This window comes from Pyrus communis, chromosome 15, assembly GCF_963583255.1.
Source record: "Pyrus communis chromosome 15, drPyrComm1.1, whole genome shotgun sequence".
NCBI classification, from domain to species: Eukaryota; Viridiplantae; Streptophyta; class Magnoliopsida; order Rosales; family Rosaceae; genus Pyrus; species Pyrus communis.
Window position 1 is genome coordinate 6861090 of NC_084817.1, and position 15062 is coordinate 6876151.

Sequence of the window (15062 nt, forward strand, 5' to 3'; positions counted from 1 at the left end):
CATGTTTCTACAATTTAATCTTAACAAAATGCATAACATGCAACTTCCCGATTGATCCAATGCATTCAACTGCCGTGTTTGACTAACGTTAATTTCCAAACGAAAGTTGGAAAATAACAACCTAGACCTAGTATTAATCGGTCTTCAGCTAGCTTTGAATTCCAAATGAATTTAGGATAACATAAAGTATGAATAGTACTCCACGTGGTACGGATGTTGGAAATTAACAACCTAGACCTAGTATTAATTGGTCTTCAGCTAGCTTTAAATTCCAAATGAATTTAGGATAACATAAAGTATGAATAGTACTCCACGTGGTTCGGATGTTCAAAAAGATGTTAACCTGTGCATTTAAAACGATCGAAACAAATAGAATGAAAAATATGAAAAAGAATGATATGTTATCATCTCCATTAGAGGTATATAGCAAGTAGCAAAGTTGATTTACTATGCCTTCTAAGATAAAAACGACTCAAAACCACTTAGTATTATGATCTAATAATATTTTTCTTACTTGAAAGTATGAGATTTTAGGTTCAAATATCAGAAATGAAGAGTTCGATATCAATTTATTTTTCTTTCCATTAGTGTAAATATATCATTGTATCAAAAGAAGACACAATCCACTCCAATGAAAGTAGCAAAACATATAGCAATTGAAAAAGTAGCAACATTCGATCTTATATATACCATGTGAGATTCCAATATATAGTAAATTGAGTCCCACAATATATTTTAACTAAAATTATTGTTTGAACATTATTTGGCTACTCAAAGATGAGTAGGAACTCATACTTAATACTCTTAGTATTTGAATCATTGAGCTTTATACTTATGATCAAAATCGTTCATATTATCAATCACACTATAAAGATCATCTCTGCAAAAAATGAATTAAAATAAAGGCCGTTTTGTCAATCAATTTTAGTAAATACACATAGACGGTTCGTAATGCTTTCACCAATTTTGTTCATTTGTTTTTATACAGTTTGATGACTAAACAACCTTATTTTTAATTGATTTTTTGCAAAGACGATCTTGATAGCGTGATTATAATATGAATAGTTTTGATTATAAACACGAAATTCTATAAATTGGCAACGAACAATTTTAAGTAGGACTTCCTACTCATCCTGAGTAGCCAAGTATTGTTCTATTTGTTTAGCAATGGTTGTACACAAAATTAACCACAAACTAAACATTTTGACATATATTAGAGAATATATTATCAATGATTTCTATACGTTTGAATAACATTATTATTGTTATTTTAAATACAAAAATCAATAAAAAGTGTGGATGTCGAAAGCTTAGTAGGCACCTGTTAATTCTTGCCAACATATGTCGAAAGCTTATACCAACATATCGATAATTACTATTATTTGTAGAGACTTGTTGAGTGTAGGTGTAGAATACTATGGGGTAATGTCGAAAACTGTCTACACTTGTCAACTAGGGTATTTCATTGAGCACATGGTGCTCAAGTCGCACTCAAGAAGAGATAGGGAGACAAATATGATAGAAGAAAATAAAAGAAGTAGGAGAAATATGTTGTAATTTAGTTTGACTTAGTTGTTTATAGAGGTCAAATACAATACACAAACAAATATGCATGGAGTTATTGAAGTTGTTGGGGTCAATAACAATCAGTGACCCCTGGCTCCGCCACTGAATAGAGTCTTAGGTTTGACGAATTATATGTCTCTAGTTATATATCAAGTGTTACTAATTAGTAATATTCTTCTCTCAAAAATTGTTTTTGAATACCCAACAAACATAATAGTTGACATATAACTCTTCGTTTGAATGAGAGAAATAAATTTGGAAAGTATACATGTAACTCATTGTTTTATTATTTTAAATTTTATCATTTCAGAATTCTTTGGTAATCTTAAATTTCCTCAACCAAACAGTGTAAAGATGTGGGCACTACCATTGTAGGTATAACCAACCGTACTTTTATTTTGCATTATGTTACAAATACTGTGACTTATGAAATTTTTTTATTATATCCAAAATGTAGTCATGTGGGTTTATTATTCCACTAAGAACATCTCAACCATTCAGCCTTGTTGGTCACCCATATTTTAACATATTAATGATGTGTTTACCAAACAAGGTAGGAGTTGGGAAAAATGGAATTGCTTGCATTCCAGCATTCACTAACATTTGGGAATATAAAAAATTGGTGAGGTCCACCTAATATCCGGAGTCGATTTTCAGAATTATCCGGATTTGGATTACTGAGATAGAGGTAGTATTTGGATTTCGGATAAAACACTCATTTGGGAGCAAACTTTTCTACCCATAATACCCCTGTATCTTCCACCTTCAGCAGCACACCCTCCCCTTCCATTTATCTCTGCCGACTCCTTAAACTTTGACCACCACCACAACACAACCCTTACACCTTCACGACAACACCAGCAAGACCACAAAAATCTCTTCGACTCATCCACCGAGTCGCCGACTCAATCTCGTTCGTTAGCAAGGACCTTAATTAACCAGATCAAAACATATTTTCTCACCAAATCAAAAACTAGTGGAGATAGAGAAGGAATTTACAGGAGAGTCTGTGTTGTGGTGGCGCCTGAAGGAGGGGAGGCTATGGGTGTTGACGTCACTTTGCCTTCTCCTTGTTCTTGCTGGCCCTTCTTTTTTGGTCTTTTAATCCATTTGGGACAAAAGAATAAAAAGAAGATGAACAGTGTGTTTTGTTCTCACAAAGTTCTAAAAAATAATTTTTACTAAAAAAATAGATTATTTAGAACAAGGGTATTTTAGTAATCACATTAATTTCCATTTCAATTCATGTGAATTAGTAAATAATTTATATAGATCAATATTGTTCATACTCTGATTCTAAAAAATTTTGGTAAACAAGATTAATAGAAATCTAATTCACATTCTAACTCTTCATCAACTCAATTTTTCTTACTTAATTATACATTAGTATACGAGCCAGTGGAGCACGTCTCATGTACTCGGATATGCACAAAAATATTTCCTAGTTGGATATGGTTCATGAATTTTCCACGTCCGCATATGAAATTTTCTATGTGCAGTGCTACTTTGAAAATTATTTGCACGTAAGATCATATTTGTGGCTGCTTTGTGAGACCACATTTTCTATGTGCATTGCTACTTAGAAAATTATTTGCACGTCAGATCATATTTGTGGCTGCTTTGTGAGACCACATTTTCTACGTGCAGTGCTACTTACATAGCAAATAATATAGATATAGGCTGTACATACACTAGTTTGGAGTCAAAATTGCACTGGAAAATTTATCTATATAAAGCCCCACAACTCCAGTTTTATAATATACCTGCATTCCTCCTGATCAACAGCCTTCCTTTTAGATTCTAAAAACCTCTACTTATTCTCTCAGTTTTACTTCCTAGCTAAATATTAAGTCTTGTGCATGACCTTGATCTCCTTCAATACCATTCATGGCAAAATCATCCCTTCACTCTCCCACTAATGGAAGCCTCATCACTGTTCTTAGCATTGATGGAGGTGGAATAAGAGGGATTATACCTGGAACTATACTCAGTTTCCTGGAGTCTGAGCTTCAGGTAAAATGATCGATGCATGAGAACTTCATATATGTCTATTAGGCTCGTTATCTTCATTTCTAGATGTTTATTCATGTTTATTCATATATGACGTGCTTGAAAAAAATTGAGGTTCCACCATTGGGTAATAATGGGGTTGGGGTCGCTTAACTCTTTATAAGCTCTTGCAAGGTTGGGCAAACACCTGATTTGAGACATTTATTCACTGATTTAACTACAATATTTACATGTATTTAATACAATCATGATCTCAATGGTTAGATGATGATTATATTAAATACATATATTCACATGAATTATATTTGACTGTCAGATGATGATTGTATCAAATACATGTAAATATTGTTGTCAATCCCTTTATTGACATTCTCACATGCCTCCTCACACATATAGAGAATTTTTTGGCATAACACGTGGACAATTTCAAATGTGGCCCTTGGGATTTACATGCGGTAAATTGATTTTGATACAACAAAAGAAACTGAGGTTCCATCATCTAAATCAATTGGTAACTAATATGGAAGTGGCTCTAACTCCTTATCAGCCTTTGTAAGGTTCGGTAACTTCTGATGTGTGACAATTCTTCACATCTTCACTATAATGTTGCATTCATCCTGAGATAGTCGAGTCTACTATATGTATACATCATATGTAGTTTGTACATGTTATTTCTGATAGAAAATATACCAACATTATGCACTAATTCTACATCATTATATATGTGAATACAGTTAACTAACAAACTTGGTGATCAAGCATCGATATGATATCAAAACTCATTTGACTCTAAATTAAGGGTGCTAGTTAAAAATAATGGTTTTGTAGCTTCATTCAAACCCACAATTTAGTGTCACATCGAGCTACCATGTCTGCTTCCAGTGTAATATACCAGCTGCAACTCTCAAAGGACAAGTATTAATTGCAGAAGAAAAAAAAAATTGTGTTATTACTAGGAGAAGTTTTGTTTATGGTCCTAACATTGTGTTACTGAAACGATTCCCCCATATCATAACACATGATGGGAGGCGAGTTTAGAACTTCATAGTGTAGTATATCAAGAAATATACATGTGTGTTTTAATTCTGGTAGAGTGATATAATAACACTCAGTCATGTTGACTATATGCAGAAACTGGATGGTAAGGATGCAAGGCTCGCAGATTATTTTGATGTGATTACAGGGACTAGCACAGGTGGCCTTGTGACTGCCATGCTTACCACCCCAGATGAAAATAATCGTCCCTTGTATGCTGCTAAAGATATTACCGCTTTTTATCTTGAAAATTGCCCCAAAATATTTCCCCAAGACAGGTATTATCCGATATATTAGCTCTTAATTAGTTTGTTAAATAATGTTATATGGTAACAATTAACTGAAAAATAACCTAGCTATTTAATTTCCCTTCAACAACAGTTCTATTGTTGCCAACCTTGCCATGAACGTGAAAGTTTTGGGTAAACCAAAATATGATGGGAAGTATTTACATTCCCTATTAAGGGAAAAGTTAGGAGACAAGCACTTGCGCCACACCTTGACTAATGTTGTAATCCCAACTTTTGATATAAAGCGGCTCCAACCGGTTATCTTCTCCAGCTATCAGGTTTGATTATCTCTTAATTGGAACATTATAAATAAATAAATAAATAAATAAATATATATATATATATATATATATATATATATATATATATATATATATATATATATATATATGGGACTTTTTGATATAAGTGCCTGGGTTTTCAATTCTATAGACTAAACATTTGTTGGTTTTAGAGATTTAATTAAATATTTTCCTACAAATTTGGAGTTTCATCTATCATAACTATCCTTTATTTGTACCAAAATTACAGATCTTACCACAGCCTAAATTCTTCACGTCAGGAAAAAAGTGCAGAGATATTGAAACAAATTTCCTACAATCTAGCTCCTTTGATTCCCTCTAAAGATAATTATACAAAAAAAAAAAAAAATAATTATCTACAATTTATAAAGGAATAAAATACCCTGCCGTTTGCTTTTTTTATTTTCCCTTTCAATGAAGAAATAAAATACCATTTAAGATATTTGTAGTAATCCATATATAAATTTTTGTAGTAATTCATATAAGAAAATAACATCGAGAATAATACAAACGCACATAAAAAATATGTATGAAAACAAACTTACTAAAACCGGTAATAAACATACTAGTAAACAACGTTGAAGAACAAAAGTAAATGTACCAATCTACGATATGTAAAATATTAATTGTACCCATATGATACCAAATGGTACAATCCATAATGTATACAAAAACAATCGTAACAAAATCATGAAAAAAACCTATCAATCAACGAGAACAAAACTAAACGTACTGGAAGCTAAAACTAAACGTACCGAAAGTTAAAACAAAACGTACCAAAAGCTAAAACTAAATGTATCAATCAACGATATGTACACCTAAAAATTAAAAATAAACGTACTAATCAATACAAAGCCAATATATGATAACCAACAATAAACGTACCATTATCACTAATTAACAATATGTACAAATTCAAATGTATACAAAATAATTATCTAACAAAAAGTATACTAAGTAATAAACAAACAAAAAAAATCTAAGCGTCCATCATTTCAATTTTAGGATAAAAAACTGATTTTAACGAAAACAAAAATTAAAAGAAATAATTGGATAAATATGTTGAGCGAAAAAACCATAATTATCTCCTAAAAATTCTCTCAACTAATTAAAAGGACAAATTTAGAAATCAATATGTAAACTTTTAATTTAAAAAAATACAATTATTATTTTTAATTTAAAAAATAAGAAATACTGATGTGGCCTAATGTACCAAAGCACCTTGATCTAAATTCTAAAAGGCATTGATGTTTAATAAAAGAAATTCAAAATTTGAGCTTTTAAATCTAATTAACTCTACATATATATATATATATACACACACACACACACGCACTTCCCTATATATATATATATATATATATATATATCTTTAGATGCGGTCTCTAACTATCAATATTCTTTGATTGAAACCTTGTTTGTTTTTAGTTTTTTTTATCAAAGTCCCTAACATTAGTGTAATAATGTAAGTTACCATAGTTTGTAAATTAAAAATTAAAAATTGAAATTTGTATTTGTTTATATTAATGAGATTTTAAATAAAACTCATAATTTGTGGGATAAAAAATAATAAAATATAAATTATACTCTCTATTATATTGTGTGTGTGTGTATATATACATACACACACACACATATATATACACATTCATCAAAATTAATAAAAAAAATTTATTAGACCAAACCATGGGTACATTCTTCAAAGCCACATGAAAAAAAGAAGATATTTGGCTTAATAACATTAGTAAATTTCTTCTATTAAACTTGATATTGATACATTCTCAAATCAACAAAAAAGAATGTACTCATATAAATTTAAAAATGGAATAAAAAAACTGAAAGAATTTTATATTGAAAAATTAGGTACATTTTATATTAAAAAAGGGTACATTTTACATATAACAAATTGGTATATTTAAGAATGGGTACATTTAAGATTAAAAAAAAATTGAAAAATACATGAATGGATACATTTAAGATTAAAAAATTGAGATTTTTTTATATTTTTTTTTATAAAAAAACTAATGGGTACAAACTTATTCTAATAATTTTTATATATTTTGGAAATGTTTGAATTGAAAATTAATTAGGAGTTTAATAGAGGTGTGAGTATTGAAACCCTAAATCAATTACAAATTTTTATTTAAAAAAATTATGTAATAAACATGTAAATTCATTATCACATTAATACTAGGGACTTCAATTAAAATAAAACTAATAATGTCTCAATTAATGAACATTAGTAACTAGGGACTACATACAAATTTTTCTATACATATACATACATACATACATACATACATACATACATACATATATATATATATATATATATATATATATATATATAGGACTATTTTCTTACTGAGTGTATGCTATTGTGTTGCTAAACTATGAATCTCTTGTACCCCCAAAAATCAACCTGATTAGATTCACATTCTGATAATATAAGTATTTAGATATTGTCAAAATTTTGGTGTTTATGTTCTTATATATTCTTCTCTTTGCAATGGTTCTTGATTTTGCATATGTATTTCTATCATGATTTTAGTTGCAAAAGAACAATAGCCTAGATGCTTTGCTATCGGATATATGTATCGGAACTTCAGCAGCCCCGTACTACCTTCCAGCACATCAATTTAAATCGACTAATTCAACTGGTGAAACAAGAGAATTCAATCTCATTGATGGTGGCGTGGCTGCTAATAACCCAGTATTAATCCGAAAACTTAATTTTCACTATGAATACATATTCATACATATGTTCGTTATTATTTTTTTGTTCTTTTGTTTTAGGCTTTGGTTGCTATGAGCGAAGTGACAAAACAAATCCACAAGGGCAACCCTGACTTCATTCCTTTCGGCGCAAATTACAAGTTGTATGAGCGGTTCCTAGTTATATCACTGGGTACCGGTACAACATCTGAGGAGAAGTACGATGCCAAAGAAGCATCTGAGTGGGGTGCTTTGGGATGGTTGATTGGACCTGATTTTTCAGCTCCTCTGGTAGATATATTCACTCAAGCAAGTAGTGACATGGTTGGTTTCCACCTTGCTACCGTTTTTCAAGCTCTTGAGTCTCCCGACAATTATCTTCGAATTCAGGTATATATGTATGTGTGAGTACAATCTTTTTATGAACCGTTAACATTTTGATTCAATAAAGTGAAAAAAAATATTACTAGATCAAATGATCATTTTCGCTTAGCGAATTAACCTAGCTAATAAGATATGTAGAAATAATGCGTGAAAGTGAAAAATGGATGCAGGATGACACACTGAGTGGAACTCTGGCTTCTGTGGATAATGCTACTTCAGAAAACTTGAATGATCTCGTAAAAGTTGGGGAGAAATTGTTAAAGAAACCAGTTTCAAGAGTTGACTTTGGTACTGGAAAAGGAAAGCCCGTTCATCCTGATATTACAAATCAAGAGGCTCTCATAAGGTATCTGAATATTGTATACATACATCACCAAATCCATAATTAATTTAAGTTTGTAGCATTTTTATGTGTATAAAATTTCACTGTATTTCTTCTTTCAAAAATTGATTTCCACGTGCAGGGTGGCCGGAGTTCTCTCAAGGGAGAGGGCTGAAAGAAGCAAAGTTATTGAATTGAAATCATCTTCACAAAATGGAAAGGACGCAGCATCCAACTGATCTTATATATATACTCCATGATAAATACAATACTGACCGTATATAAACTTCTATACGTATGTGGCTATACACTATTGAATTTCGTTCAGTTATTTATTTATTTTATGTAAAATAAAAAGGCTATCATAAAGCCATGATGAAATGGTAACTGAACAATTATTTGTCTTGTAATTCAGTACTGAAATTCTTTTCTCTCAATAAATACCAATTAGCATGTTGGTCCAGATATGAGATTTGTTCCTTCATTTTTTATTCCAGTGATAATCGAGGTGGACACTTCTAGTAAGTAAAAGTTTTTTTATTTTTTTATTCAAGAGATGTATACTACCCAAGTTTTTTTCTTTTCTCGTAACTTTTCCTTTTTCTTCTAAGGCAAAGGGTCGATCCTGGCCCAATGGGGGCTGGGCAACCGTCTACGGTCCAAAAAAATTAGGGACATCAAAATTATTAGGGTGACATATTTATATATGTTTTCATAAGAATATAAAATTATAAAAATTGGTTAAATAATCTAGATGTTTAACTAGAATTGGTGGTTTTTTTTGTTTAAATTTAATGTGGATGTCTCGGGTTCAAAACAATATGTGTGTTTATTTAGTTTCTAATTTTTACGAATTTCTTTTTATAAGAATATAAATTTATAAAATTTGATTAAATAACCAGAAAATTTAATTAGAAGCAATGGTTTTTGTAGTTTAAATTAACGAGAGGTGTTCTAAATATGTGCATGTTTATTCTTTCCAATGTTTACGAAATTATGTTTGGTTGTTAATTTGTTTTCAATTACTAGCTAGTAGCTATATATGAGTTGCAGTTTTCAAATATTCATTCTAATTTAAGTCGAAACTTTGATAAAGAATAATGCGTGGACAAAATTTTTAGACCAAAATTGCAAATTATATGATGTGTCACTAATAGATTTAATTTAGTGCTCCATCATTACTTGTAAATGTCAATTAATTATAACTCGAAATTATGATTATTTTTTTTTAGTCTCATATAGACAAGGTTAGTAAATAAGAAAAAACATCTCACGATTTATATAAAAACACTTTAAAAGTTTAGAAAAAATAGAACCCAAACTCATAATCTATCTACTTGTAAGCTCGGGGGTTTTTTTGGGTTCCTTCTCTCAGTACAAATAAATTAATTTCTTCGTGTTTCTAAACTATGACTTTGAAGAGCTTTTCTAAATATAATTTTATCTACCTTTTTATTGAATACATGTTCTTCCAAACAACATTTAAGTGACGTCAGCATCGTTGATTCAGAATCAATTTTGGCCAAACCCCTAATTCATAGAAGAATCAAAGAATTATTTACGCTAGTGATACGATAATAAAAACAATCGACGGAAATTTTCGTTTCGCTTGCGGTGGGCTATTTCACATGTTTGTGATTATTAATGACACATTTATGATTATTCATCCATATACATTAGTATTTGATGACAGATTCCTCGCGTTCAAATGAAATATCACCTTTGTCTTGAATATTTATGTTTGTTTTTTGCATTTGAAATTCGTGGTAAAAAATATCATTCACGTTTGATGTTTGATATTCCCGACAGAAACCTGGTTGTGTTTTTCTTTGCTTCATCTTTGATGTGGGGTGTATGTGGAGAGTGCAAGGTATATGTAGAAAGTGCGGGTGTGATGGTTATTCGAGGCAGGATTCTGGGCCTCGTCTCTCACACAGCTCCCTGGTTGCTCTGGCTCTCTCTTGCCTGTCAGGCAAGGTTTGCTGCTCGGTGTGTTGCAATATGAGTTTGCTGTTAGTTTGAAATGTACCTTTGTCGGGCCCTTGTTTAGGCCTTGAGGCTCACAATCAAAGCTAACATGGATCTGAGCATGCCACTATTATCTTTGTGTAACAGATTGTATTTATTGGTTATTTACTGGATTGATTTTTTGTACCATAAGTTACTTTAAACTTCTCGATCTTAAAGGATTGTCACAGATGGGTTGAGTCTGTATAAAGTTATTTTCTTGCCTTGTAAACAAGGACTTTTGTTCATGATATTGTATGTCCAAAACAAAGGGGGTTCAAGGCCCTTCCAACCATTGTTTTATTTATCACAATTAGCTTTAAAGAAAGCAGGTTCATTAATTTAGCCATATTTGATTACAAATGAGACTTTTAAATGAGAAACAATTGAAAATGATTTAAAACACAATGAGATATGCATTAAAACAACAAATCTAGTTTATATAAGTACAAACAAAAGAGACACGGGCAAGATTTAACCTTGTCGGGCAAGGTTCAACTTCTTGCACCTGTTTCTCTTTGTGTTTACAAGGGTTTGTGGACTCTGGGAAATGGAAAGTAAACAGGTTTCACTAGAGGGGATCGATACTACAACACTAGGGAAAGGTAGTAAAGCTTCTAAACTTGATAAACGATGGCTTTCAGTAGGGGAACTACGACCAAAAGGGGGCCGAATCTAGAAAAAATGCAGCTTTCTGGTTTCTTGCTTGTTTGAGAGCAAAATGAGATGTCTTTTGATTGATTGGTTGAGTGTTCTTGTCTCTGGTGTCCCTTTCTGCTTTTATAGATAATTTGGCCCGATTATCCAAGCTTTGCCTTTTGCTGATGGCTTTCGTAAGGTAGTGAGTTACCCACAATTTACCATCCAATGCCCTTGAAAAGTGCTTTTTGGCTGGTGGTGAAATGTCTTATGTCGCCCATCACTTCAAACATAGGCATGTGGCCTATGCCTTTGTTGAAATGGCTTTCAATTCCTCTCGAGCCTATTGATTTGTCCGAGCCCAGTCTTCTCTTTGCTTTTGTATCTTGGGTCTCATTCCTCACAAAGCCTAGTGTCAAATTTCCACCCAAATAGTGCCGCCTTTAATCATTATTAAGTCTACTAATCAAGACATTGATAATGATTAAAAATATGTTGCACGCCTTAACTAGGTATCCGTGCCTCTTAATTAGTTGTTTTAAACATACCTTGCAATAACCCACGACTTTCGAAGTTAACTACCTGCCCGTTTAAATAACTTCCATTTTCCTTTTCTCGGCCATCACCTTCAGCAACCTCAACTCTTTGAACTTTCAGAATTCTCGAATCTCTTGCATTCTCAACCCTTTCTTACCCTAATCTTCGATCACTTTTACTTTTCTCCCTCAATTTCAACCTTGGCCCCCAAAATCACGTCCTGCATGCGAATCTAGAGAGGGAATTATTAACTTGTGTCATCGGCTCAATGGCCTCCATCACCCTCGGGTTGGTCTAAACCTGTCTATCTTCTTCGAGGAGGAAGAGGTACATTCTCTTATTTATGATGGCACCTTAAGTTCACACTGACACTGACACTTGCTACATAAAACCACTCATTTGACCACAGCTGATTGGGGTGTGTTGGGCAACCTTCTAGCACCTTTTGTTGGCCTAACAACTTGCCTTCTTTCTCCCTTCACATCCTAGGTAGCCTTTCCTTTCCCTTTCTCAACCCAATTAAGGTTGATCATGTTAATTGGGGCTTCTTTGAATGGATCTGTGTTAATCATCATATTTGCCTGGAGTTTCTCCAGCAACAACTTTTCCTTGACTATAAGGTCTTGAATCCAATCCCTGAACTGCACACAATTAGCTATGGAGTGATTGAAGGTGCAGTGAACCTTACAATACTACTTCCTTCTAAGTTCTTCAGGTTTAGGCATCTTTTTGGTGCTATCGGACAAGATTACCTTAGCTCTTACTAGCTTCTCATAGATGTCTGCAGCTTTGGTTAAATCAAAGGAGTATGACTGGAACTTTGGGGGCTTTATAGGCACAAAGCCTCCATCATTCATTACGATCTTCTGGTCTTTGATAGGCTGGATCAAACTCTTCACCATTAAAGGTTTGAAATGATTGGTCATCTCGGCAGCACATAACTCAATCCCTTTTCCCAAACTGCTATCATTTTCTCCTGGGTCTGGTCCTTCATACTCTAACTGGTGTATTGGGGCTTTGCTTTTATAGAAATGAGGCACTTTAGATGAGTGCTTCACTTACTATTCCTCTGTCAGCAACTTCTCATACTTAGTGGCTGCAATCACTAACTCTTGAAACTCGTTAAACTGCACATCATAAAACTTCTTTCTCAAAGGTAGCCTTAGAGCCTTCTAGGCAATGGCTATGAGCTGAGCATGGTTGATTGGGAACTGGCACCTTGTCCTGGTTTTCCTGAACCTCATCAAGAAATCCTCCGTAAACTCATGTTCAAATTGCTTCACCTCCACCAAATCATTGATGGTCATTTGTGGCTCCACCCTATAGAACTGCTCATGGAAGGCCATCTTACAGAATCTCCAGCTGGAAAGTTAGTCCAAAATAAGAAAGTGGATAGTAAAGATCTCTAATGACTGATTGTTCTTGTCTTGAAGAAACTGGGAATAGAATTTAGGAATCACTCAACCAAGGGCAATAGAGCTTTCTCAACGTCGTTGATAGTGGATTCACTCACACAACCAAGCTAAGCGCTTGATTGGAGAAGGAGAAATCACTCACTTCAAATGCACAAGGAAAATAAACTATTTTTTTCATTAATCAAGTCTACCCAAATGCTTGTATTACATCATAATTTTTTTTATTTTTTATGAACAAACAATATTATTTACACTAAGGGGGAGGGAGTCGGCTTAGGGGTGAAATTTTTTGCCAAATTACCATACCAACCGAATTACCAACCATACCATACCAAAATTGTGCCAAAAAATTTGTACCATTGATAATGGTCCGGCATTTGTACCGTAAAGTTTTAATTTTTCCTGCAGTTCCACTACAAGAAAAATGGGCTATGGATACAAAATTGAGGACACGGATGAGGAGTTTGTGTCCCTTTGAACACTAAAAGGGTGGAACAGTGCACATTTTATAAAGGGCACCAAGTATTGTGCCCAAATGTAAAAAAAGTTGACACAAACACATTATTGGGCACGAAAATCGAGACTTTTGTGCCCAAATGTCCATCCAATTTTCATGTGTCCTTTTAATATCAGAAATGAAAATTTAATATTAATTTACAAAGACACAATAGCAGTTTTCGTGCCCTCTAATTTAATATATTTAAATAAAAAATATGGTTTTTGTGCCCTCTACATATTTACTTTTTCCTATTCCACAATAGTAAGATTGTTTATTAATTTCAAATTGACACAATAATATTTTCGTGCCCTTTGTTTTAAATAAAATAAGAATACCACCCTCAAATGTACATTTCGAATTATTTGCCCTATATCATATATACTAAAACCCGTAGGGGTTGGGTACTGTGGATGACCAGTGTCCGGACGGAACTGCCCTCGCTTCTCTGTTTTCTTTCCGTTTGTGTCCCTGTTTTCCACGAGGCGCTCAACTTATTCTCTCGACTTCGAGAGTCATCTTGAGTTAGGGTTTTGTTCCTTTGTTGCTTTTCTTGATTTCGGCTTTTGCTCTTTTCGTTTTGGCTGTTCTTTCTTCCAATCCTCTGTTTCCTGTGATAACCGTGCTTTCTTTCGCGGAAATCATATATACTAAAACATTTTTGTCCGGTTCCTTTTCTTTCCTGTTTTGTACAGTGATTCCTTTTCACTGCTTTTGGTCCATTTTTTTTCCCATTTCTTTTGCTTCTTTTCTTTCGTAGCCGTCTGCTCTCTCCTCTCTTCGCCTCTGTTGGTCTCAAAGTGGATAGTTTTGTGGTGAGCTCGTCTAATCTTGCATCTGCAACTTTTTTATGCAACTGTATGAATTGTGTTCTGTTCAATTTTAGATGTTAGAAGCTTTTAGTTTTTTTTGGGTTCAATTTTAAATGGGTTGTTGCTTTCGGAGTTTTCGTTTGATGACAGAGATGGGGTTTTTGGGGAGAAACTTTTAATCCGTGAGCTTTTTAGTTAGGTTGTGTTGTGGGTCTTGACAAATGGATTTTCGATTTGTAAATGGATTTTCTGTTGAAATTGTTTCTCTTCTCATTTTTGGTTTTTTTTTTTTTTTTTTTGTGCCATCGGGTTTTGCATGTGGGTGTATAATCATGTTTTCTTTTGAATTTCAGGGGATTCAGGTTTTTATTTTTCTGGAACTTTTGTCTGCAGCTTTGGAAGACATTTGTAGTTAAGGTGAGAAACTTTGGTTGCTTGCTTTTGGGTTTTGTTGTAGAATTATTTTTTTTTTTTTTTTTTTTTTTAAGAGTTACATTCGTGGGAATTCATTTGGTCTTCTTTTTTCCTGCAT

The 15062-nt window shown here is 32.9% G+C and overlaps 1 protein-coding gene across 2 annotated transcripts; it reads left to right on the forward strand.

Moving 5' to 3' along the window:
- Positions 1-3318: 3318 nt before the first annotated feature.
- LOC137718604 (patatin-like protein 2) lies at positions 3319-9111 on the forward strand. Of its 2 annotated transcripts, XM_068458154.1 has the most exons (7): positions 3319-3579; positions 4708-4889; positions 4993-5179; positions 7755-7916; positions 8000-8308; positions 8473-8648; positions 8767-9110. In XM_068458154.1, exons 1-7 carry the CDS (start codon positions 3454-3456, stop codon positions 8861-8863), a joined length of 1239 nt encoding a protein of 412 aa, XP_068314255.1. In that variant the 5' UTR covers positions 3319-3453; the 3' UTR covers positions 8864-9110. The 2 variants fall into 2 exon arrangements, with proteins under 2 accessions (XP_068314255.1, XP_068314256.1); XM_068458155.1 differs by lacking the exon at positions 7755-7916 and having other exon boundaries at positions 8767-9111.
- The last annotated feature ends 5951 nt before the right edge of the window (positions 9112-15062 follow it).